Raw genomic sequence first — 25,614 nt, forward strand, 5'->3', positions numbered from 1 at the left:
CGCCTGCTGACCCCATCACCGAGCTGCTGCTCGCACCGCGACCTGTAGTCACCGCACTCCGCACGCCTTGCTTTGGCACCGCCACAACACCGCACCGCGACCCTGGTCTCACCGATGACGCCTGTGGACAGCACCGAGCCGCTGCTCACACCGCGACCTGTGAGCACCGCACTCTGCACCTCCTCACTACACGACGCCGTGGCCTTCTTGATGCCACCACTTTCCGCCGAAATCGACGCTGCTGCCTGCTCCGTGGTTTAGGGGCACCGCTCTTGCGTTAACACGAGGCACCGCCCTCATCCCACACCACATCCTTGGCCTACCAACGCCTGCGCCATCGACTTCAGCTCGTCAGCCAACGACAGGGCTTCTGCAACGACAACGTCGCTGCTTGCACCGTGACCTTCTAGCATCGTGACTAGCACCGCCTCCATCTCGTACCACGACCCTGGTCTCACCGACAACGCCATCTGACGCCACCACCAAGCCACTGCTCGCACCGTGACCTGGGGACACCGCACCGCTTTACACCGCAGCACCCGATGCCTGTTGGCACCAGCGGTTCGAATCCCATCAGAAAGGAGCTCGACCTGCAACACGAGTGACATCAAGGGCCCCATCGCCCTGCATCTCTGAACGGTACTGTTTGCGTGTCTTGCCGACACCGTAGTTGGCCTGCGACCCCGTGGTCAGCCAGAACTATTTTTGGATTTGTTGTTCATAACGCCGCAATAGCCCCGGACGGAGCTATCGACCTTAAGGAACTATTTTTGCAAAGCATATTTTGATAAGTGAAGATTTTAAAGTATAGTATTGTGGATTCTTTTTATTGTACTTGGTCTTATCTTAAGTATATAAAAATTGGATATTTTTCTAAACTGGTGTGGTGTCAGTTTGTAGTGCGTACACTGTGTTACTGTTGGTTATGTGCAAATGCTTTACACACTGCCTCTAAGATAAGCCTGATTGCTCGTGCCAGGCTACCAAGGGGGTGAGCAGGGGTTATTTTAGAAGTGTAACTCCCTTATCCTGACTAGAGTGGTGGTTTCTGCCTAGCTTTGACGCAAGTCTCAGCTAGCCAGAAATTCCATTTCGAACAACTAGTAGCCTAGGCATCCTTTCATGCACGTACGTATGTGGTATTCTTGCAGGACGAACATCATGAAAAAGGCAGATAACAGCTATACAGAGTCAAAGAAAAGCAGTGTGAGTGGGGTGTGGGAAATTGAGGGACAGTTTTTGCAAAAGTATTGTATCATAATGGAGTTGCACACAGAGAGCTAGATCTTACACATTGCATCCCAAATGATACCACACAAGAAACCTGATGAGTACTGCCTGATACCCTAGAAAGTAGATGATTGCCTCAATGACAAAGTTAAACGAGGGCATTATTACAGTATGCCGAAACGTATGAGATGGGCGAGCCCTTGTAGTAGGAGACATGCCTGGTGGCCACAAATTGTGGTTTCTTGGGCCACCATGGGAATACTAGAGTTTCCCATTCAGGCTTCACAAAGGGATAGAAGGTGGATTGCCGTACTCATACATACATCTATTCCGATAACTGTTACAGCACAAGCATACTGACAAACGTAGGCATTTTGTAATGGCAAATGGAATGTTTGAGGATCAAACATGGACGGTAATTAGTGTACATGTCCAACCCGATTCTAAGCAACAATACCGTACACGCCTTGGTAGGCTTGGCGATAGCCTCCCTGCCCGGAATGATAACAGCCAGGGGTAGTTTTCATTCAGTTATGGACACTCAATTGGCCTCTAAGGGGCCAAGTTTAACCCATATAGCAAATTTCCTCTCAAAATGAATAGTCTCACTGGGACGAAAGATGTATAGCGCAAGGGATACTTACGGTACAAGGAATTCCCTTACTTTTCAGCCCCACACTGCTCACAGTACCCAACACGTTGTTTATTTTTGATTACTGCCGTTGAACTGGAGGGGAAACCTGCATACTCACAAGATGTCTTTCTCATCTCACCACAATTGAGATGACCTTGAGACATCCCCAAATGTGCCCTGAGTTACCTTGTACATAAATACCTGGTGCTAACTAGACGACTTTTCAGACTTCCTCAGGGAAGAAATTACAGTTTACATTGAGCTACATCAGAGGTCTGAAAACTGGGGGGGTGCCCCCATCCCGTGAGGGGGCAACCTAAATATAATTCAGGGAAGGTGATGGGCTCCAGCCAACAGAAGCATTTATTATGCCCCGAGGGAACAGAAACAAACATCATGCTTTAAGCAGTGCTGTGTTTTTTTGCGCTTTATCAGTTGCATAAATAAATAAATAACATTTTTAGTGAAGGAAAACGGAGTGACCGGAGAGGCAATCTGTAACAGGCCATCAGTAATGTCCTTTTCACTGACCTCCTCACTTACAGCTAAAAGTAAATGTCACTGGAGGGGAGAGGCCACCCCCCCACACTTTTAGGAAATCGAGGCTGTCTCAACAATCAAGCATTAGACTGCATCTTTACAGCGCTTGAAGAGGTCCGTTCGCGATGGAGGCTGTGAGGAGCACGCCAAGCATCGTGGATGGTCGTCACTGTAGCACAAAGATCATGTAGGGTGCCACAGAAGGTCGTTGCTGGTGATTTGCATTGGCGGTCACCGCGAGCTGTCAATGCTGTAGCACAAAGTGCAGATCTCTTGCTGATGTTTGTCGCTGGTGTTTGCTGTAACCCTAACAGTCGAGATCATCGGTGCTTGATGTTGGCAGGTGGTGCAGGCAGTAAGATCGTCGCATGAACTGGCCTGTTTGCAGTTGCAAAGTGCCCATAACACTAAAAGTTTTTGCCCTTCCTTCAAGGAGGAGCTCAACTGACGTCACGCCAAGAGTCCAGGACCTGAGGAGCACCTCTTAGGGATAAGGAACTCACTCCAGCATAGGCCAGAATGGCTCTGGCAGGCCCATTTGCAGGTCCAGGTAGGTCCAGTTTAAGCAGGTCAGTTGGCCAGTTGCAGAGAGACCTCAGGAGCTTGTTGTGTCCCTGTAGCTCACAACAGGTGTTCAGTCAGCTGACCTTTGGAATCACTTTAGCCGGGGATGAAAAGTGCAGGTCCACTCTTCTTTCTCAGCAAGCACGGAAAGCCTCAAGCAGCAGGACAGCAGAGCATCCTTCCAGGAGTATATTGAATAGTTGGTCCGATGGCCCCTTTTTATACCTGGCGCCCACTTTGAAGTGGGAGAAATGTCTGGACCCCTACAGTGGTGTCTGGAATTTCCTGCCTCCCTGCCCTGGTCACAGTCTGTCTGGGGGCACAATAGGCTAGCGAGAAGTCATTTGTGTGTGACCTGGGCCAATTGCTTTGAAGTGCAAGCTTGGTAGGCAACAGCTTAACCCCCTTAAACCTGCCAACAATGGCCCTTCCTTCCATCACTCAGACCCTCTTTTGTGATGCTGTCTGGGAGGAATACACAAAGATCAACTGCCAGCTACACCTAGTCATGTGACCTAGGAAAAGGCTGCAGACACCAAAAGATTAGGTAAAGAAAATGCCAACTTTCTAAAAACAGCTTTTTCAGAATTGTGGCTTAAAATCCGACTTTATCATTAAAGAAGGTTTTACCCTACAGTTCATCATACGCCAAACATGACTTTCCTACCTGTTCCTAATCAAACGCTATCACTTATTAAACGCAATAAAGACCCCAATGTTATCCTATTGGACAAGTAGGACATGTAAAACATAAAAGTACATATTTTAAATACAACTTTCAAAATAAACTGCACCCTGCCCTGTGGGCTGTTTAGGGCCTATCCTAGGGGGTGGCATATGTATTAAAAGGGGAGGTTCAGGCCTAGTAAAAGGTTTATTTTGCCAGGTAGAAATGGCACTTTAAAACTGCACACACAGGCGGCAATAGCAGACCTGAGGCATGTTTATAAAGGTATTAAGAGGATGGCACAACAAGTGCTGAAGGCCTGCTAGTAGCATTTAATTTACAGGACCTGTGTAAATGTATTACCACTTTACTAGGCACTTACAAGTAAATGTAATGTGCCTACTGGGTGAAAGTCAATTTTACCATGTTTAAAGGAGAGCGCACAAGCACTTTAGCACTGGTTTGGAGTGGTAAAGTGCATAGAGTCCTAAAAGTCAACAAAAAAAGGTGGAGAGAAGAGGAGGTTCAAGGCAAAATGTTTGGGGATGATCCTGCAGAGATGACAAAGTTCACCTTGTTTGCTAATTACTATAAACAACTATACTCGTTGAGAAACCCACCAAATATTGAGATTGAAAAGCCCCTAATAACGATTGAATAGTGACCAAACTGTAAGCAACTGACAAATAGGATCTGCCCTCCTGGTAAAAGCAGAACTCCAGGACGTAGTAAGTGGAATGCATGCAGGCAAAATGCCCGGCCCTAACTGTTTCTCCCAGAACTTCGTTTAAAAATGTTTTGGTGTGGACCCCTCATATGTTTGCTGTACTTAAGGAGGCCCTGCAAACTGAAATTATGTCTTATGGTCTCTGTTTTGCAACGATCACTAACATAATTTAAATGGAAAAGCCTTCTAGCAAATTTGTTGCTTGCTGGTCCATACCCCTCATCATTGTTGAAACTAAAATATGCACCAAGATCCTCGCTAACAGGTTTAGGAACTTAATGCACCAACTATAAAACATCTTCCTGTCTGGCAGTAGTACACAGCACTGTGTTAGGTATCTACGGGTAGCACTGACGCATAAAGATGAGCTCTCGTTCTCCACCGAGCTGGTCCGGATGGATTTTGGAAAAACAATGGACTCTAATTGCCATTTTCTCCTCCAACTCTTGAGGAAAATTTAGTTTGGGTCTCACTTCCTAGCATACACACAAATCCTGTCAAAGTACACCTTGGCCAAAGTCCAGGCTAATTGAGTCCTCTCCCTTTCCAGAAGAACTGAGTACCAGACTAAAGATGTCCTGCAATATCTTGATGGCCTAGTCTTTGACACCATGACAGAGTAAGTACCTTATATCTTTTTACGTTGTCATTATATATCTGCATACCGAAGAATCAGGCTCTAGAAACGGTTTAATTTCTCCTATCGGCCTCTGCTTCTGGCTACTCATACAGTATCATTTATCATGCAGTGTGCCACTCTGGCCATAAAAGAGAATTTTTTGGCTTTGAGGGTGATCTATACTTACATACCTCAGGAACATCAATGGGCAGTACCTTTGCCCCAAGCTTGGCAAATCACTATGTGCATGACTTCGAGGCGAAGCATGTTCTCTCTGAAGAAAATCCCTATCGCTCTAATATCAAGATCTGGAAGTAATATCTTGATGACGTCTTATTCGTCTGGACAAGGGATACAGCATCTACTGCATTGTTTCATGAATGGTTACATTCCCAGAATCAGTATATCAAATTTAAGTGTGAATTCAGTTAAAGAAGGTTACCCTTTCTAGATTTTGAGGAAACCAAGGCCCAGAATTCTTTCAATTATAAAAGTGAACACGCTGCGATAGCTTTCAGTGTGTTGCCCTGCTCCATGTTGGTGCGGGCTTGTCTTCTAGTGTACATGAAAATTCTGTCTTTTCAAGACAGCAGTACGGCGGTGTACCTCCACCATACACTTGGCAATATCAGTATGCCCCTGGTATGTAGTGGACCCTTACTTTGGCTTTAGCTATTTTCTTATTGCAGTCTATGAAAATAGTCAGCGCAGCGATTATGCTAAATATGCCTCCTTGCTGCTTGTTTATATTGAGAGTTGCAGCTCCTGCATAACCTCCAGCAGAGCACTATCCACATAAAGCACCACCAGGCTGTGACACAGTTGCACAACTCCTCCTCTGTGACAGTAGCTCCTTCTGTATAGAGCTTTGTAGCTATTTTTACTTTTAATGATTTTAAGAGCCAGCACCTGAGTCATGACCTGGATCATTTGTTTTAATTTGTTTTTATTTGCTTTTACAGTCAAGCTTTGTATGTCCGGCCTTTAGTCTACATAATAAAACAGAAGAAGGTTGAGTGATCTAGTGCTTTTATACACTTAAGAGTTTCTCTGATTATGCCATGTTACACACCCCTCATGTCTTTCCCTCTAGGATAGTGTGCACCCTGACTCCAGAGCCAAGGTATCTTGAGCGGAGAGGTGACACCCGACATCGGTGGGTAAGTTGCATGCTTTTAACAGATGTCACTGCTGTACTCTAGTTGGACACCCCACTGGTGGATTCTGTGTTCCACTTTTTGGTTTGTTGTTGGCACTATAAATTGACAAGTGTTACTAATAACCTCTGCAATCTAGACATTGTTGTGACCATGTTTATGTCTTCCTACAGGTCGTTAGATAGTAGGTCTGCTGATGAGTCACTGGTTACCACTTTTAGGATTCTGTATTCCTTTTCCTTTTTGTGCTTTTTTGTAAACAGAAGTAATTTTTTTCAAGGTCCTGACAAATGCATCAGCTGAGGATTCTGGTGGCAGAAACATGAAGACCATAACACAAAAAGGCAGGCTTATCCAACTCACCCTTCTAGTCCTGATCCAGGTAGACAAGAATTAAGCTGAATGTCTGCTTTGGAGTTAATTTTAGCCACGTTCTTCACATAACTTTTATCTATACTATAGCGCTTTTTACACTCTGCTAGCCTCACCACCCTACTGACGCCATACGCATTATTACCATACATTAAAAAAATCCAAATAGCTCCTCCCGATTAGAGAGGGAGTTGTAGCCCGCACCGTCATTTGCTCCCATGGTGTGAGGAGAATCCCTATGATGAAGCATGCTACCTCTGGTGGGTGAGGGATTTCATCCTAATAACTAAAGGAATACTCCTTTGACATTCTAGGTTCCTAGCTTTGTTCTCTGTTTTTAGACCTGGGCATTTAGTTGTGTGTAGTATAGATCTAGGGTGCAACATTAAAGATCTAAAGACGGGTCTTCAATGTCCCCATTTGCCATGGGAAGTTCTTCACAAGTCAACAGCTTGTATAATGTCAGTCACAGCCTGAGTGGTCTCAGTGTTCTTTGACGCTGTACTGTATCAGGCTAAAGTTTATAGCTTGATACCAATCATGCTGCAATTTCATTGTGGTTTTATCTTTTACATTGGTATCATCAGGTGCTGGCTCGCCAAAGGCTGTAGCAGAGATACAGAACAACACTAAAAATCCCCTAATGTCTGTAGTCTTGTATGCATTATGAACTATATGTTTTTAGATTCAATAAATATTATAATTTTGAAAATGTGTTTGCTTTAAACTTTATTCAGTTTTTATTTCCTGACAAGAGGATTACTAGCATTGCCTTGTCTTCTTGACCCTGTCCCCTTGGTGCTCCTAGGAGTCTCTCGCTCTCTCTTTTTGTTTTGCAGCAGGGATACAGCTACCAGGTAAGCCACCAACCATGCCCAAAATACAGTTAATACTTTCCTACTGGAAGTTATGGTAGAGTGAAGGGCCATGAGGTGTATGGGAGCCAGACTAGGTCCACCAGAATCCGTCACTTCAACTGGGCATCGGTGCGTTTAACCAAAATGTAGGTGCGGCAACTATCCCTAGGGCTGGATGATTGGATAGACCCGAGACTCTTTTGGCACAGTCTCCTGGGTACTGACTGCCTCCTGTCCTGGGGAACAAGCAAGGCTAATTCCAAACCAGCACTAATAGAGAGAGAAGAGCAGGCGGCAGAAGTCAACTTCACCAATTTGGTGATGTGTTTATGAAGAAAGGTTCTGCGGATAAAGTCTCCCATAAACATTTTGTGAACCTGACAAACTCTGCATCTTACTAAAGTAGCAATAATATTTCGGATTTTACCCATCCAGCACATTCCCTCCTAGGACTTGTATGTTGGAACAACGAGTACCTGAACAACGTGGTCTCTACTACGACCGCGTCTTAACCAAGACTAGCTTTACCACGCATTCCTTTACCACGTTTTTTCATGGTAAAGACATGCATGGTAAACAGCTACCCGTGGCTGAGTTTACCTCCCCCTGTGCCCTAAATTCACCTCCCAACCTCCTTAAAACGACCCCGAACCCACCCACCCCCTAAAACTAATCTGTACACCTCCCACCCCCTATAAACTACCCCTAACCCCCTCGCACCCCTAAAAACAACCAGAATCACCCCTAAAAACTATCCCAAACCCCACCCCCTAAAAACTATCCTGAACCCCTACCCCCTAAAACCTAACTTGAACCCCAAACTATCACAAACCCGGGGCGTGGCTTGCCGGGCGATGATGGCGGTCGCAGCTTTGTAGAGCTCCCGCCGGCCCGACCTTGATTCGTACACTTATCCTGGTCCCCGAGCCCGATACTGCTTCCCGACGACTGGCGCGAAGCTGGTGGAGTCCCCTGCCTGCTCCGGAGTACCGATCCTGCACTCTTCTCTCTCCTGTGCCCGTTGGGAGGCGACGGCGCCCTGCGGCCTGGTGACCGGCTGGAGACCGGGGTCCTCGAGTTTCGGGACGCCCGGCGGTGGTCGCAGGCTCGCGGGTGGTGGCGGCTTCAGCTGCGCCGCTACTGGCTCCGTCCTGCTGCTGCGGCTGCCCGCGGAGGCACCCCTCATCCTTGTGCGGACGCCTCTCTCCCCTGAAATCCCGGGGAGGCAACGACGGAGTGAGGCCTGGTGACCGGCTGGAGACCGGGGTCCTCGAGTTTCGGGACGCCCGGCGGAGGTCGCGGGCTCGCGGGTGGCGACGGCTTCAGCTGCACGGCTCCTAGCTCCATCCAATTGCTGCGGCTGCCCGTGGACCGCGGCGGCGCCCCTCATCCTTGTGCCCTGGGCGGACATCTCTCTCCCCTGCAGTCCGGGGGAGGCGCCGGCGAGGAGCGGCCTGGTGACCGGCCGGAGACCGGGGCTCCCGAGTTGAGTGACGCCCGGCGGCGGCTGTGGGCCTGCGGGTGGCGGTGGGGTCCGCTGCACCGCTCCTAACTCAGTACCCCTACTGCTACGATTGCCCTCTGACCACGGCAGCGCCTCCCCGTTCCTGCACCCTGGGCAGACATCTGTGGAGATACACGCCGGGACGGCCTGTCCCGCCTGGGTGAGACCGGTCCTCGGATTTCGTGGCCTCGGGCCTGGGCTGGCCTCTTGGGACTCTCCCACTGCAGTTCTCTTCAGGGGCCTGGGGCCTCCAACGCTAGTGGCGGTACCTGGGGGGTCCTGAGCCTTGTTGTAAGGAGTGCCGGCCTTGCCCGGCGAGCGGTCCCGGCGAGCCCGTGTTGGGCCATGACCAGAACCGGAGGTGGCGGCCCGCCTAAGCATGGCCCTATCGATAAATTCACGGGGCCTAGTGGCGGCTCCGGGGCGGCCGGTGGCAGCGGTGGCCCTGGGCCGGACAATGCGGCGATCCTGGCGGCCATCACCCAATCCCGGGATGCGCTTGATGCCAAAATCGGAGCGGTGGGAGAAGATGTCGCGCTGTTGCGCCAGGACCTCCGGAATGCGGTGGGTCGGATCACCGAGGCCGAGTCCCGGATAACGGTGACCGAAACGGACATCGGCGCCCTGAAGAAGCGGTTGGCGGAAGTGGAGGGAGTCCAGAAGACGTTGGCGGCCCGCGTGGAGGATGCAGAGGGGCGCGCACGGAGGAACAACCTCCGCTTTATTGGCTTTCCGGAGAGGTGCGAGAAAGACGACATGGAGGGGTTCTTGACCCGGTGGCTGGAGAGTTGGCTCCCCGAAGGGGTGCTGTCCACGTGCTTCGTTATCGAGAGGGCGCATAGGGCCCTAACCCAGCGGCCACCGGAGGGTGAGCGTCCCAGGTCAGTCATAGCCCGGCTGTTGAACTACCACGACCGTGATGTCATCCTGCGGGAGGCAAGGACCAAAGGCTCGCTTACCTTTGAAAATCGTACCATCATGATCTTTCCCGACTACACGAGGTTGGTGCAGAAGCAGAGACAATCCTTTGTAGCCGCCAAGGCCAAGTTGAGGGGCTTGAAGCTCCAATACTCTCTCCTATACCCAGCCCGTCTGCGAGTGGTACACCAGTCCAGGACGCATTTCTTTGATTCACCTGAGGAGGTTTTCCGTTGGACCGACGAGACGGTGCAGCTCCGGCCGCATCCCCAGCCAGGTCTGAATCCGGGCGGGTCCCAGAGGTCATCGCCGGAGCGGACGAACCATCAGAACCGGAGGGGTCGACACCGGAGGTCCCGGTCTCGGAGGCGGGCGGCCTCTGCTAGTGCATCGCAGACGAGTGGTGCGAGGGACTCAGAACACTCTGATGCCGGCAGTTGAACACTGGTGGGACTGGGCCTTGTTGCTGAGTCCTGAGTTGCCCTTCATAGGCTGGTGAGACTGTTCTCTTTTGATTTCCCTATGCCAGTCTGTTCCCGGTTACTGCCTCCTATTGCTTTTAGCGGGAGCACGGTAGGGCTCGGGAGGCACCTTTTGTGGGCCTCTAACCCTCACGGTTGTGAGTGTAGTGGGGGGGGTGGTGTGTGTGTGTTGATTGGGGTGTTGGGATCCATTGGTATGGCGGGCCCTGGGTTCTCTGTTCTGGACCCGGGTCTTTCCATGCCGCGACAGATGCTTCAATGTTCTCTGAGGTATTGGGGTGGGGGGAGTGGGGCGTGGGGGGATGTTCTTTGGTTGCTAATGGTTGGGGGGGCCTGGGTCTGGGGGGGGTTGCTGAGTATTGGGATGGGTAGGGGGGGACCACACGTGCCTATGATCGTTGATTTTGTTGTTTTGTGGGGTGCGCCGGGGTGGTGTGGAGGGCCGGGTGCTGGTCCCTGTATTGACTATGGCTGATGCCGTGACTATGTCTCCTCCTGAGGCCCTGCGTGTTGTGACATGGAATGTGAGAGGAATTTTGGATAAAATCAAGCGTGGGGCTGTGCTGCGATGGGGGAAGAGGGAGAGGATAGATGTGCTGCTGCTTCAGGAGACCCACATGCTGGGTTCCAAGGCCCTTAGCCTCCAGAGGTTTGGATTTCAACAAGTGTACCATGCCGGGTTTACAAGGGGCTCGCGGGGGGTGGCTATCCTGGTGCACCGCAGGGTGGCTTATGTGCATGAGAGGCAATGGATAGACCCTCAGGGCCGCTTTGTTTTCATCAAGGGCCAGCTGGGTACTGAACAGGTGGTGTTTGGTAGCGTGTACGCCCCCCCCCCCTCTCCAATGGGCCCTGTCTGAGCGGCTGTTCGCGCTGTGGGATGAGATTCCGGAGGTGCTGACCATGGTGGGAGGTGACTGGAATGAGGTTATGGATGTGGGCCTGGATCGTCGGAGGCGGGCGCCGGTTGTGGTGGATCCCCCCCCCGCTGCAGCTCCCACCAGATTGAGCGCGACTGCGAGTGGCCTGGGATGGGTTGATGTGTGGCGCCACTTTCATCCTGCTGTGCGTGAATTCACATTTGTGTCGGCGGTGCATGGGTCCTTTTCAAGGCTGGACTATCTGTTTGTGCCGGGTGCCTGTCTGAGTCGAGTCAAGGATGCGGTGATACTCCCCAGGGGCCTGTCTGATCACTCCCCGGTCCTGGCGACTATGACCCTCCCTTCCCAACGACAGCCGTTTAGATGGCGGATGTCGTCCTGGCAGCTGCAACGGCCCGAGTACGTGCATCACCTGCGCGTGGTGATTGATCATTATTGGCGTGAGAATCTTGTGGGTGATGTGGATGCGATGGTGGTGTGGGAGGCGCTGAAACCCACGTTACGGGGTATTGACATTGCATGGTGTGTGGCTGCTAGGCGGAAGCATCAGGAGGCCATTGTGACCGCTGCCGCCCGTGTGGAGGAGTTGGAACGGCGTGGTAGTCTTGGGAGCGACGACGACATGGTGCGGCGGCTCCTACAGGCCCAACAATCGTATGCCTCCGTCTTACATGATGAAGCCCGGCAGGCGTGGCTCGCCACGCGCAGCAGGGTATACCAGTGGGGCGACAAATCCTGCACTATGCTACACAGGTTGTGTCAGGCGACTTTCCAGCCTCTTGTGTTGCCGGGTCTTACGGCTGAGGACGGCTCAGTTATGACTGACCCAGCTCTATTGGCGGCCAGCTTTGCCCGCTATTACGAGACGCAGTACGCCCCTTGTGACCAACTGGAGGAGAGTGGGATCTCCGCTTATCTTGACGACCTGCTACCGCGGGCCGTTCCTGATGAGACCAGGACCGCCCTGGACGCCCCGCTCACGGCTGAGGAACTCGGGGAGGCCCTTGGTCAACTGAATGCCGGGAAGGCGCCCGGCCCGAGTGGCTACCCGTGCGAATTCTATAAAAAGTTTCACGTCCAGCTGGGGCCCCATTATCGGCGTGCCCTGGAGGCGGCGCGGGTTCAAGGGGAGATGCCGCCGGACTGGCGCCATGCCGAGATCGTGGTCTTCTTAAAACCGGGCAGGGAGCCGGACAGATACGACTCTTACCGGCCTATTTCCTTGTTAAACATCGAGGCTAAGATCCTGGCTAAGGCCTTAGCGAACCGCCTGCTACCCCACATCACTGACCTGGTCCACCCAGACCAGGCTGGATTCATGCCAGGGAGGGCCACCCGACACAACATCCGACGGGCGCAAGCGGCAGTGGATGCTATGGGAGCTAGCGATGAGCAGGCGGCACTCTTCTTGGCAGATATGGACAGGGCCTTTGATTCTGTGAGTTGGGCTTATCTGTTTGCCCTCCTGGCCCGCCTCAACCTGGGGCCGGTTTTCCTGTCATATGTCCGTCTCCTCTACACTAACGTGACGGCCTCGGTCCGTGTGGCCGGAGCTACCTCTGGGCGTTTCCATATAAGACGTGGCACTCGGCAGGGCTGCCCCCTGTCCCCGTATCTGTTTGCCCTTGCCATGGAGCCCCTGGCGTCGCGGGTACGAGTGGATGCTCGATTGTGTGGCTTTGTCTGGAATGGGGACCTGGCGGACAGAATTGCGCTGTATGCGGACGACGTCCTCTTCTTTCTCACCGACCTGCAGCGCTCGGGCCCCCGGGTCCTGGAGATTATGCGGGCGTTCGGCGAGGCATCGGGCCTCCGTCTCAACCTTAACAAATCGACCCTGTGGGTGCTGGGCGGCGGAGTGGTTGCCGACCCCTGGGCTGCGGAGTTGCGAGTGGCGACGGGAGGCCTAAAGTACTTGGGCGTTTTTCTATCGGAGTCGCGGGTTGTGGCCTGGGCGCGTGGAGTCCTGCCGGTGTGGGAACGGGTACAGGCTGATGTCAAAACTTGGTCCAGGATGCCGCTCACCATCTTTGGTAGATCGGCCATCTTCAAGATGGTGGCGCTTCCGCGTCTACTGTACCAGCTCCAGAATTTCCCATACCCCATCGGCCTGGAATGGTTCCGTCAGGTTAACTCTGTTTTGGGTCGTTTCCTGTGGGATGGGGGTGCGGCCAGAGTAGCACTGAAGACGTGTTTTCTGTCCACATACTGTGGCGGCCTGGCCACCTCGGACCTCCTCTCCTACTATCAGGCTTCCCAGTTACTTGTTCTTAATGAGTGGTGGTACGGCGATAGAAGCGATCCGGCCTACGCCCTGGAACGGTCACTCATGGGTGACCGTACGCTCCACACCATTCTGTATTCGGCTCGCCTGCGTCGTGGATTGCCCTCGGTCACAAGGGTGGTCTTTGCCGTGTGGCGACAATCCTTGCGCCGCATGGGATGGTGGGGCAAGTTGACGGCTGAGACGCCGCTTTGGCATAATGGTCTGCTCCCAGAGCTAGCGGCTCTGGCCGGCTTTGAGGGTTGGGAGGCCATAGGGGTTACACAACTGGGCCAGGTCGTGTCGGGCACCACTCTCAAATCCTTCGAGGAGCTCCGCATGGAATTCCAGATGCCTCAGTCCCAATTCTTCCGCTACCTTCAGCTGCGCCATGCCCTCGCCCTGAGCATCGCCGGTCTCGACTCCTTGCCAGAGTTTAGCCCGATCGAGGCCAAGGTGTTTATGGGAGACTTGGGAGACAGAAAGGTCTCCAAGATATACCAGACACTTGTTGTCCACTGCTCCTCCACCCTACACTCCCTTCGAGAGGCATGGGAGATGGACGTGGGTCCCCTCGATGAAGACGATTGGAGGGAGGCGCTGGAGTCCCCACGTGGAACTGCCATTGCTATCCGGCTCCGGCTCATTCAATTCAAGTACCTGCATCGGGCATACTATACACGTGAACGATTGTGGAAAGCTGGTTTGATTGCATCCCCGGAATGCTTGCGCTGTGGGTCGGTGCCTGGGTCCTTACTGCATACTGTGTGGACGTGTGGCCGGCTGACTGGGTTCTGGAGGGGTGTGTGGAGTTGCCTGGCTGAGGTGCTGGGCTGGGACCTTCCTCGTACCCACCGGTTAGGCCTACTGCACATCATGGAAGGGATTGGGGGTAACATATATAAGCGTCATTTGCTGCTCTTGGGGCTGGTTGTGGCCAAGCGAGACCTGGCCCGGGCATGGAAAGCGGTGAGGGCCCCCCCCCTTTCTGCTTGGAAGGCGGGGCTGGATTACTTCATGGGTCTGGAGAGGCCGGTCTTTGAAGCACGGGGCTGTCCCCACAAGCACTTCAAAATTTGGAAGCGTTGGGCTGACTATCGTGGTCTACTCCTGGACCCCCCAGCGGAGCGTGAGGAGGACATTTGATCACGGTGACACTGTTGGCCCGCAGTAACATTGCCCTGGTGGCGCTGCACCTACTTGCTTTTCTGTATTGCTTTCTATGCACGTGTGGTGGGGGGGTTGGGGGGTGTCCGGGGCTGGGGGGGTGGAGTTGTGGGTTAGGGTGGGTCACTGGGGTGTTTCTATACTGAGCATATTTTATGAGTCTACTCTCGCATTTGCTGCCTATGTAATTGCTGTTTTGATACTGTCGTGGTGTTCTTCGGTTGTGGAGATGCCACATTCTCAATGCTCATTTGCTCAATAAAATTGGTTGTGAAAAAAAAACTATCACAAACCCTCCTACCCCCTAAAAACTACCCTTTAAAACTACCCCAAATCCCACACCCCCTAAAATCTACCCCAAACCCCTCACTCCCTAAAAACTAATCTGAACCCCGCACCCCTAAAAAACGAACTCAAACCCTCCACCCCGTAAAAACGAATACAAACCTCTCCCACCCCCAAAAAACTAACACAAACCTCCCCTCCACTCCCGAACCCCTCTTATCTGTTCCTGTGCAAAGCTCCTCTGAACTCCGCCCTGCACAAACACTAGACTGAATTAACCTTAACCACGCACATGCGTAGTTAATGCTAAGTCGTTGTTCGGGCAAGTCATTGTTCGGATTGCGTGACTCCGGAGCTCGTTGTTCTGGAGTTGTTGTTAAGGATGTTTCCCGACCTTGTATGTCAGAACAACGAGTTCCTTTACAACGCCTCCCTGAACAATGCGGTCTCTACTACGACCTCGTTTTACATAACCATGACTAGCTTTACCACGATATTTTGTAGTAAAGGCTTGCATCGTAAACAGCTACCCATGGCTGAGTTGACCACCCAACCCTACTCCCCCTGAGCCCTAAGTTCACCCCCCAACCTCCTTAAAACTATCCCGAAAACCCACCCCCTAGAAACTAATCTGTACCCCACACACCCCCTAGAAACTACTCCTAACCCCCTACCACGCCCTAAAAACTACCCCGAATCCCCTACATACGAAAACCTAACTCGACCCCCTCCCAATCCCTAAAAACTACCCCTTAAAATTACCCAAATGCCCCCACACCATAAAAACGAACCCGAGCCCCTACCCCTTAAAACTAACAAACCTCCCACCCCCTAAAAACTATCCCGAAACCTAACCCGAAGCACGCCACCCCCTAAAACCAACTCAAACCCCAACCCTTAAAAACTAACATGACCCCCCACCCCCATGAATCCCTCCCATCCTCAAAAAACTAACACAACTCACCCCACCCCACCCCATGAACCTCTCCCATCCCCCAAAAACGAACACAACCCCTTCCCCTCCACCCATGAACCCCTCTTACCTGTTCCTGTCCAACGCTCCTCTGAACTCCATCCTGCACGAACACTAGACCGACTTAGCCTTAACCCCGCACATGCGTTGTTAAGGCTAAGTCATTGTTCGGACAAGTCGTTGATCGGCTTGCGTGACTCTGGAACTCGTCGTTCCGGAGTCTTTGTTGAGGATGTTTCCCACTCCTAGGTATCTTCTGGCCTTGTTGAGCCCCAATTCAACCCTGTGATACCCCTTTGCCAGTAATCATGTATGGGGTAGTCCTTGTGAAGCATTGTATGGCAATTTTCCATTTACTAGCGGGAACCCCAGCTGCCTGTAGACAGGGGAAAGGGCAAAGTCAACTTGAATCCTGGTAGGGGTATGCCTGGGAAGTTATATGCTACAATAGATTTGTAGCCTCCACTTAAAAATTACTCGTGGACACAATCAAAGAACCAAGGTTAGTGGCACAGGAAAAAGTACAAGCCAGGCCAAATGTAAGCTAAAATGAGCCTCATTATTTAAAATAAAAGAATCAGAATAGATAAGACTTCAGCTATTATGTGGTTCGTGTAGTGCAAAACTCCGCTATGAAGCACTTAACTGATTTATAGCTAGGTCTGCACTATATTAAATCCAGTATACACATTCATGTAATATCAATGATGATAGCCAACCTAAATAAGTTATTATTACTGTGACCAGATACTAAGCTGATGCAAAACCATCTTAATGCATTTCCTAGTTTATTTTTCTAGCTTTCTGGTACATAATTCTGAATGTTTTTGTTCTTACCGTCTCCATTTCACTGCTATATCAAACATATCTCTCCACTGCATGAGCCTTGTTTTTCCATTCATTCGAACTTTAGAATTCATCCACGTTCGCTGCAGGGCTTGCATTACTTCCAATGTAGCAAGACCCATTGCTGAAAAAACGAAGGGACAATTAAAATAGATTTTATATAAGAAATGCGTTACTTACCTGTAACTGCAGTTATCCAGTATTGGTGTCTTTCATAGATTCACATGCCTGAATCTTTCCCCGTCGTCGAGATGGGAGTCCCCGGTATATAGAAAAGTAATGTCCTATAGACATACATAGAGAAAAGTAGGCCTAAGGGCCTTGCCTTAGTAGCCTATCTATGTTCTTTTGTAAAAAGGACCAAAATCCTGAAGGTAGCCAATCAGCTACCACCTCCCTCTAGAACCTTCCTGCCAGGAGCCTCAGTCTCTCAGATTTTCGTACGCACCAAGCTAGGTAGACGTAATATATGTTATAGAGGGAGAGATGCGACCTTCCTGGGGAGACGGGAGGGTTGCATGTGAATCTATGAAAGACACCAATACTGGATAACTGCAGTTACAGGTAAGTAACGCATTTCTTATCCAGTATTATGGGTGTCTTTCATAGATTCACATGCCTGAATCAGAGTAGCAAGCAATATATTATGCACATTTGTGATGGAACATTATGAGCAGTCTGAGATAATGCATATCATGCGACTAGAAACCATCAACAAGTACAAAGAATAAAGTAAAGAAATGTGCATACAAGTACAGGATGGTGGGAAGGAGGAAGGCTCATCTTACTGGAATAGATGACGAAGTACAGCCTGGCCCACAGCTGCATCCTGCATCAGTTCCGTATCCAGGCTGCCCTGCAAATGTCCAGAATCGGCACTCCAGCGAATAGTGCCGCCGATGTGGACACAGCTCTTGTGGAATGAGCTCGGACTTTGGAATGTAATGGACGTCCGGCTTTGTCATGGCAAAAGGCAATTGCAGATGATATCCATCGTGAAATGCTTTGTTTGGAAAGTGGCATGCCTTTTCTTGGTCTGCTGAAAGCGATAAAAAGCTGATTCGTTTTTCTGAAATGTTTTGTTTTGTCTAGGTAAAATTTAAGACATCTTTTTAGGTCCAAAGAGTGAAGGGATCTTTCAGCTGCAGTACTGGGATTTGGGAAGAATGATCTGAGTACGAGTGGTTCATTTAAATGGAAGTCCGAGGGGACTTTAGGAATGAAGTGAGGATTAGTTCTTAAAATCACTCTGTCTTCTTTGAACTGCATGAAAGGATCTCGTATGGAAAGAGCTTGTAACTCACTGACCCGTCTCGCTGAGGTCAAAGCCAAAAGAAGTGCTGTTTTCCATGAAATGTATTTGAGATCAGCCCTATGGATGGGCTCAAACGGCTGTTTCATCAATTGGTTGAGTACCACATTAAGGTGCCATGTTGGTGGAACTCTTCGTGGCCGTGGAAATGATCTATAGAGCCCTTTAAGGAATTGCTTTATTAATCTGTGGGACCATAGAGAGGGTCCTTTTGAAGTTCTTGTAAAGCGGGAGATTGCTGCCAGATGAACTCTGATAGAGGCATGGGCAAGTCCCGATTGTGCCAGATGTAATAAATATGGTAGTAACTGCTCCGGAGTGATCCGTAAGGGATGGAGATCGTTGGCCATACACCAAACACAAAAGCGTTTCCATTTCAAGGAATACGTTTTGTTTGTGCTGACTGCTCTTGCCTTAGCTAGAACTTCTTTGCACTCCTGCGGGATGTTTAGTTGGTAGAACTCTCGGTACTCAGGAGCCATGCCGATAATCTGAGAGATTTCAGATTCGGGTGAAGTACTTGGCCTTTGGACATCGAGAGTAGAGAGGGATGTTGGCCCAGATGGATTGATGGTTGGACTGAGAGGCGACGGAGGTCCGTGAACCAATGCTGCCTCAGCCAGTATGGGGCAATGAGGCTCAAGGTGCAGTGGTCCGTTTTCATTTTCCGAATGACTCTTGTTATCAGGGGAAATGGCGGAAATGCGTACGCAAACACGTTGCGCCATGCGATGGAAAATGCATTTCCTAGTGACCGCGGTTGGGGATGCCAGCTTGCGAAGTTGTGGCATTTGGCGTTCTCCCTGGTGGCAAAGAGGTCTATTTGCGGTCTCCCCCATTCCGAGAAAATGTTGTTCAGCACTTTTTGGTTGAGTTCCCATTCGTGGGACAGAGACCTCTGTCTGCTTAGAGCGTCCGCTATGACGTTGTCCTTGCCTGGGACATACTCTGCTGTTAGTGTGATGTTGTTGTGTACTAGCCAGTTCCAGATGTTTTGCGATTCGCGAGATAGTGTTAGTGAACGTGTCCCTCCCTGCTTGTTCAAGTAGTGCATTGTTGTTGTGTTGTCCGTTCTTACAAGCACTGCTGAGTTTTTGATGCGAGGGAGGAAGGCTTGGAGAGATAGGAGAACCGCCCTCAGTTCTAGGAGGTTGATATGTAGTTTCCTTTCTTGTTCTGTCCACTTGCCACTGATTTGTAATTCTTGAAGGACTGCCCCCCATCCTTCTAGAGAAGCATCTGCAGTTATGTGGAGTTGCAGGCATCAGGAACGTTAGACCTTTTGATAGGTTCTTGGCTGTTCTCCACCAGAGTAAGGCCTTGGTTATTTGTCGAGTAATGATGATGTGAACCTCGAAAGAACCTGTACATTGAGTCCACAGCTTGGTCAAGGCCTCCTGGAGGGGGCGCATTCTGAGCCGATAGTGTGGAATGAGTAGTATGCAAGAGGACATCATCCCTAGGAGGGACTTGAAAGTACGGACTTTGATGGTGTTCCTTGAAGACACTGCGGTGGCCAGAGTGATTAGTTTGTGTTTCCTTTCCCGAGACGGGAATGCTTTGGAAGAGGTCGTATTTAGAGTCGCCCCCAGGAATGTTATAACCTTGGAGGGCTGTAAAGTTGACTTCTCGTAGTTGAGTGTCAGACCTAGACGTTTGAAAATATTGAGACAGGCGTTGGAAGACATTTGTGCGTCTGTCATAGATGGTGCCTTCACCAGCCAGTCGTCCAGGTAGGGGAAGACCTGGTGTCCTTGCTGACGTAGGAAAGCTGCCACAGGAGCGAGGCACTTCGTGAAAATACGAGGCGCTGATTTGAGGCCGAATGGGAGGACACAGAATTGGTAGTGTTGACCTGCTACTGCGAATCTGTTTGTGGCGCCTGTGTATTGGGATATGGTAATATGCGTCTTGCAGGTCTAAAGACGTCATAAAATCTCCTTCCTCTAGAGATCCCAAGATTTCCTGGATGGTTACCATCCGAAACGATTGGCTCTTCAAGAATGTATTGAGTGCCCTGAGATCTAGTATGGGCCTCCATTTCTTCTTTTTCTGTTGTATGAGAAAGAAGCGGGAATAAAATCCCTTCCCTTTTTGAGCTGATGGAACTCGCTCTATTGCTCCTTTTTTTAACATTGAAGAGATTTCTTGAAGGAGTAATCTTAGGTGCCTGTGTTGAATCTTGCGAGGAGGAGTTAACGGGGGGATTGAACTGAATTCCAATGAGTGTCCGTGTTGGATTAATTGGAGTACCCACCGATCCGTTGTTATTAATCTGCAATTGTGGAGGAAGTGTGTCAATTTTCCTCCAATTTTGAAAGAACGAGATGGTGGAGGGACTGGCTGTTGGAAATGGTCATTGGCGTCCGCCGGCTGGTTTCCTCTGGTTTTTCCCCCTGAAGTTTGATCTCCCGTAGGAGGACTGGCGACCTTGTTGCTGTTGCCGCTGCTGGTATTGCGAACGGTTTTGATTATAGGAATAAGAGGATTTTCCTTGATATGATCCTCTGTAAGAGGGTTGACCCCTGCCCCTGTGCCCTCGAAAGGACTGGTTTTTGAATTGTAATGTGCCGAGAGCTTGTGCTGTGTCCGTGTCTTTTTTGATTGTCTGTAAGGCCTCATCTATTTTTTCTCCAAATAGGTGTTGTCCGTCATAGGGCATGTCCAATACTTTGGTTTGGACCTCCTGGCGGAAGGATGTTGCTTTGAGCCATCCTTGTCTGCGCAAAACTGCTGCACCTGCTAGCTGTCTAAAGCCTGTCATTGCGACATCTACAGCAGAATCGATGATTTCTGATGCTGACATTTGTCCCTCCTTAAGGAGCGATTGAACCTCATCCTTTAATTCTTCAGGTATATCTGCTAGGTACGGGACAATGTCTTCCCACGATTGTCTGTTATATTTGCCTAGTAGCGCAATGGCGTTGGCTATCTTGATAGTCATGGCTGACGTTGTAGAAAAACATTTGCCGATGCCGTCCAATTTCCTGCCCTCCTTGTCTGGTGGTGCTGACAGTGGAGAGGACGGATTCCTAGAGTTCTTTTGTGCGGCTTGGGGACTACAGAATCCGGCTTGGGATCTGCATTAAGGCAGGTAGGTGCTGTTGTTGGTGCCTTATACTTCTTATCCAGTCTAGGTACCACTATTGAAACCGATGCAGGTGTTTGCATTAGTTGCTGACCTTGTTCCCAAATGTGATCTATTATGGGAATTGATCTAGCCGTCTTTTTGATTGGATCCTTAAAATCGTATAGGAAACAGTCCGTTTCATGTGATTCCATGGTCATGTGGAACCTAGTGGCTGCTCTCTCTACCAAATTATGGAATCCGCCAATATCCACTGGCGGAGATTCCGAAGTATTGGTTTCAGGTGTGGCTGGAGAATGAGCGATATAATCTTCATCGTCTCTGTTATTGGACAGGTCGTCTCAAACCTTCTCTTCTTCTGGTTCATCGCCCTCTTCATCAGAAGATTGAATGTGATGAATTGTTTCCCTCTCTTGAGGAATATCCAAAGGTGGTGGTCTTGTTTTTGGAGATGGTTGCGGTCTGGATGATGCTGGAGATTTCTCCGTAGAAGGGGCCGTTGGTGATTCAGGAAATCGTTTTTTATAGTCTTGGATCAAGAATTGTAGATCGGTGACTATAGCTGCTGGAAGGCAGATCATGGGAGTGACTTGTGACTGGACTTGTGCATGAACAGTCTCTTCCGTAAAAATGAGCTCATCTCCATCGTCATCTGTGCTCTGACATTTCACAAGGAGATCCGATGGGCTAGTAGCTTGATCGAACTGGTCATCTTCTGATTCATCATCTTGTAGCAGACAAGATGGGGGTAATCTTTGTACCCTACTTGGAGATGTTAAATCTGGTGTAATAGGGTTTTTAGTAATCTTTTTTGGCGGTATCAAATCTGATTTTTTCCATGGCGTCGACAATGTTGTCGTCGTCGACGTCGTCGTCGGTGTCGTCGATGGTGCCGACGGTGATTGTTTTTCAATCGTCGACGATGAGGTAGTCGACGGTCCAGTCGTTGACGGTGCGGTCGTCGGCGATGTTGTCGTAGATGGTGCTTTCGGCGTCGATGGTCCTGTCGACGGTGACTTCGTCGTCGACGGCGTGCTCGTCGACGGTGCCTTCATCGTCGACGGCATACTCGTCGACGGTGACTTTGACGTCGACGCTGCTTTTGTCGATGGCGTCTTCGTCGACACTGTAGGTGTCGACGGTTTTTGTCTCGTCGTCGACGGTGTCGTCGTCGCCGTCGACGATGACGTCGATGGAACCTTGATCAACGTCGATTGCTTTTTTATAAGTACAATCGATGACAGTGGCTTACCCGCCGTCGACGATTGAGTGGTCGTCATCGTCGATGAAGAGGCTGACGACGCCATTGTAGTCGACACCGTCGTCGTCGATGTGGAGACATAGGTGGTTTTTCTTGAAGAAAACGTCGACGAACTCGTCGTCGATGACTGCGTTGGCTTTCTGAAGGTGGGAACATCCTTCACAGACGTGACAGATTGAGAAAACATGGCTCTTTTCTCAAGCGTTTTGATGAGTTCCTTTTTGCTTCCTGTGACTGATGCGTTGTGTCCCTGTCTATAGCGCCATGAAGCCCCCGGGCGAACGAGCGCTTTATAAATACATCTCAATATCAATATCAATATCAATACCTCAGAAGACTTTGTGGCAGTCTTTTTAGGAGGAACGTCTGTAGGGCTAGGGGAAGCAACCCTTGGCCTCTTCAAGGACAGTTTTGATGAAACTGAAGCCATTTCACTGCCATCTGAGGACATGACATCATCTCTGGTTTTTAGTCTTTTCAACCAGAGGAGCAGTCTTCCTTCTCTGTCTTTAAGAGTCTTAGTAGAGAATGTTCTACAAATCCTACATTCTTTAGGAGAATGGTCAGGATAAAGACAGTAGAGGCAAGTTTCATGCTTGTCATCGACGTGCAGTCTCTTCTTACCACAAGATGAACAGGCTCTGAACAGACCTTTCTTCTGCTGATCAGCCATTGTTTGCTGAAGAAAAGAGATAAATCCAAGAAACCTGAGGAGAACTCAGGTGGAGACTCCCTAGCACAACGTGCGGTAGAAAATCTGAGAGACTGAGGCTCCTGGCAGGAAGGTTCTAGAGGGAGGTGGTAGCTGATTGGCTACCTTCAGGATTTTGGTCCTTTTTACAAAAGAACATAGATAGGCTACTAAGGCAAGGCCCTTAGGCCTACTTTTCTCTATGTATGTCTATAGGACATTACTTTTCTATATACCGGGGACTCCCATCTCGACGACGGGGAAAGATTCAGGCATGTGAATCTATGAAAGACACCCATAATACTGGATAACTACGGTTTGACACATGGCAAGTTTAGCAGATGAATATATTTAAAAATTAGCATAAACGTGGCGGGCCCAAATGTAATTTACTGTACCACACAGAAATATTTTATGAGATTATACTGCTTAACTGAATGTTCTTCTGAGGATCACGACTATGGAAGGTACTGCCCGATTATTCACTGGTAATCTTCATTACTCAGAGTCCTGGTCTTTCCGTTCAATTCCTTATCCATGAGCAGCACCTGCTCCACAGAACGTATTACTTAGCTATTATCAAAATACTTGCACCAATATGGCGCTGCCTACCCAGCATACATAAAGGAGGAAGAATGTCACCATGAGAGCCGGAGATAACTAAAGAGATGTCAATAGAAAGAAAAAAAACATGATCCAGACAGCAACTAGGGGGGGGGGGGCGATGGGCCCAGGAATGTAACACGAAGACCAGGACTCGGAGCAGTGAAGATTACCAGTGAGTAAGCGGGCATTACCTCCTCGTTCGTCTTTCCATCCCATTCCTTATCCATGAGCCCATACCCAAGACAACGGTGATTGATGTACACAGAAACCAAGGCTGATGCCACATACTTAATATTTAATTAAAAAAAATAAAACATTTCAGAATATGTACAGCAGATAAAACATGAGTGCCAAAATCAGCAGGAGGTATCGTTCCAAACTGAAGATAGTAGTGGGAAACATGGTTTGGGAGAGGCCCACATAGCAGCATTACAAATGTTATGCAGAGAAGCTCCCTTGAACATTGCCCAAGATGAGAAAACACCCTCAGTAGACCGCCATTGGACAGAAGAGGGAAGAGGAAGGTGGGCAAACTCGTAAGACCAGATCACAGCACACTTTACCCTTTGAGTTAGAGTGGGCAAAGAAGGTTAGAGGCCCTTCCCAGAGAGACCATATATAACAAATAAGGAGTCTACTTGTCGAAACTGACTGGTACTGTCCAGATAGATGCAAAAAGCTCTCAACACAAACAGAGAATGGACAGAGTAGAAGGGTCAGAGTAAAACACTGGAAAGACAATATCCTGACAGTGGATGTCAAGCAAGACCTTGGGCAGATTAAACTGACTAGGGCACGAAATCACCTTACCTGGACAGAAACACAAAAAGTGGGGCGAAGCAAACACAGCCCCAAACTCACCAACACGACAACCAAAAGAAACTGCCACCAAAAATAGAACCTTTGCAGCAAGAAATATAAGGTCAACGAAAACCAAGGGTTCAAATGGAGGACCAGTCCGTGCCTGAAGCACCAAAGGGAGATCCTAGGTGAGGACCGGAGAGCGGGGGCATTGAAGCAAAAAACTTAGAAAAAGGCGTGCCACCAAGGGAGCACCAAAAGCCGTAGCAGTGTCCCTAAAGGCTTAAACGGTGGCCCATTGGACACGGAGGGTCGAGATCACTAGACCCAGCGTAAACCCATCTTTCAACAAGTTCAACGCCCAGACAGAATCACAGGAAACAAGACAGGAGACAGACTCTTTCCCTTACACAATGAGTCAAAGTTCTTCTAATGATTGTAAGACTTTAGGGTCGAAGGCCTGCAAGATAACTAGATGTGCTGGGCCACTTCAAGCGAACAACCCTGAGCCAACAAGGTCAACCTCTCAAGTGCCATACCCCCAGCCGGAGGCGCAGAAGAGACTACAAGCTGAGAAGAGGGGCAAGCAGGGGAGAGGGATGCACAGGAAATCTCCAATGGAGACACACAGCCAAACCCTGAAGAAGAGGAAACCACAGTTGACTGGACCATTCTGGAACAACCAGAAGAACCTCTGCCTGGTCCACTCGAAGCTTCCTCACGGCCCTGGCAATCAAGGGAAATGAGGGAATGGCAAACAGGAGCCCCTGGAACCACTGGATGGGGAAGGCATTATCACCCAGGCCAACCTCAAGGGAATCGGGCTCTGAAACTGAGAAAGAAGGGCCATCTCCTCCAAGGCAAACACATCAAGTCAATGAAGGTCAAATCTGGAGAGAATTTGTTGGAAGAGGGGAGACGGCATCCACATGATCACAGACGAGGGGGAACGCCCAGCTCAAATAATCAGCAGGCCCACACTCCTTCCCTGGAAGATAGACTGCCAAGAGAGAGAGAGAGAGAGAGAGAGAGAGAGAGAGAGAGAGGAGATTCCTCTCGGTTCACAGACCGATCTTCTATGAAAGGAGAAACAGGGACCAGTGCATCCTCCTTGACGGTTGACATAGGCACGAACAACCTGGTTGTTGGTCTGTACACAGACAGCATGG

The 25,614-nt window shown here is 49.8% G+C and overlaps 1 protein-coding gene across 2 annotated transcripts in view; it reads right to left on the reverse strand.

The window, feature by feature from the left end:
- The window catches only part of TTC13 (tetratricopeptide repeat domain 13), a 1,212,286-nt gene that overhangs the window by 534,924 nt on the left and 651,748 nt on the right, over window positions 1-25,614 (reverse strand). For both annotated transcript variants that reach the window (XM_078649075.1, XM_078649076.1), the window contains exon 14: window positions 16,678-16,810. In XM_078649075.1, the coding sequence (XP_078505201.1) occupies window positions 16,678-16,810 (133 nt within the window). The remainder of the gene's footprint in view (window positions 1-16,677; window positions 16,811-25,614) is intronic.

Source organism: Lissotriton helveticus, chromosome 6, assembly GCF_964261635.1.
Source record: "Lissotriton helveticus chromosome 6, aLisHel1.1, whole genome shotgun sequence".
Taxonomy (NCBI): domain Eukaryota; kingdom Metazoa; phylum Chordata; class Amphibia; order Caudata; family Salamandridae; genus Lissotriton; species Lissotriton helveticus.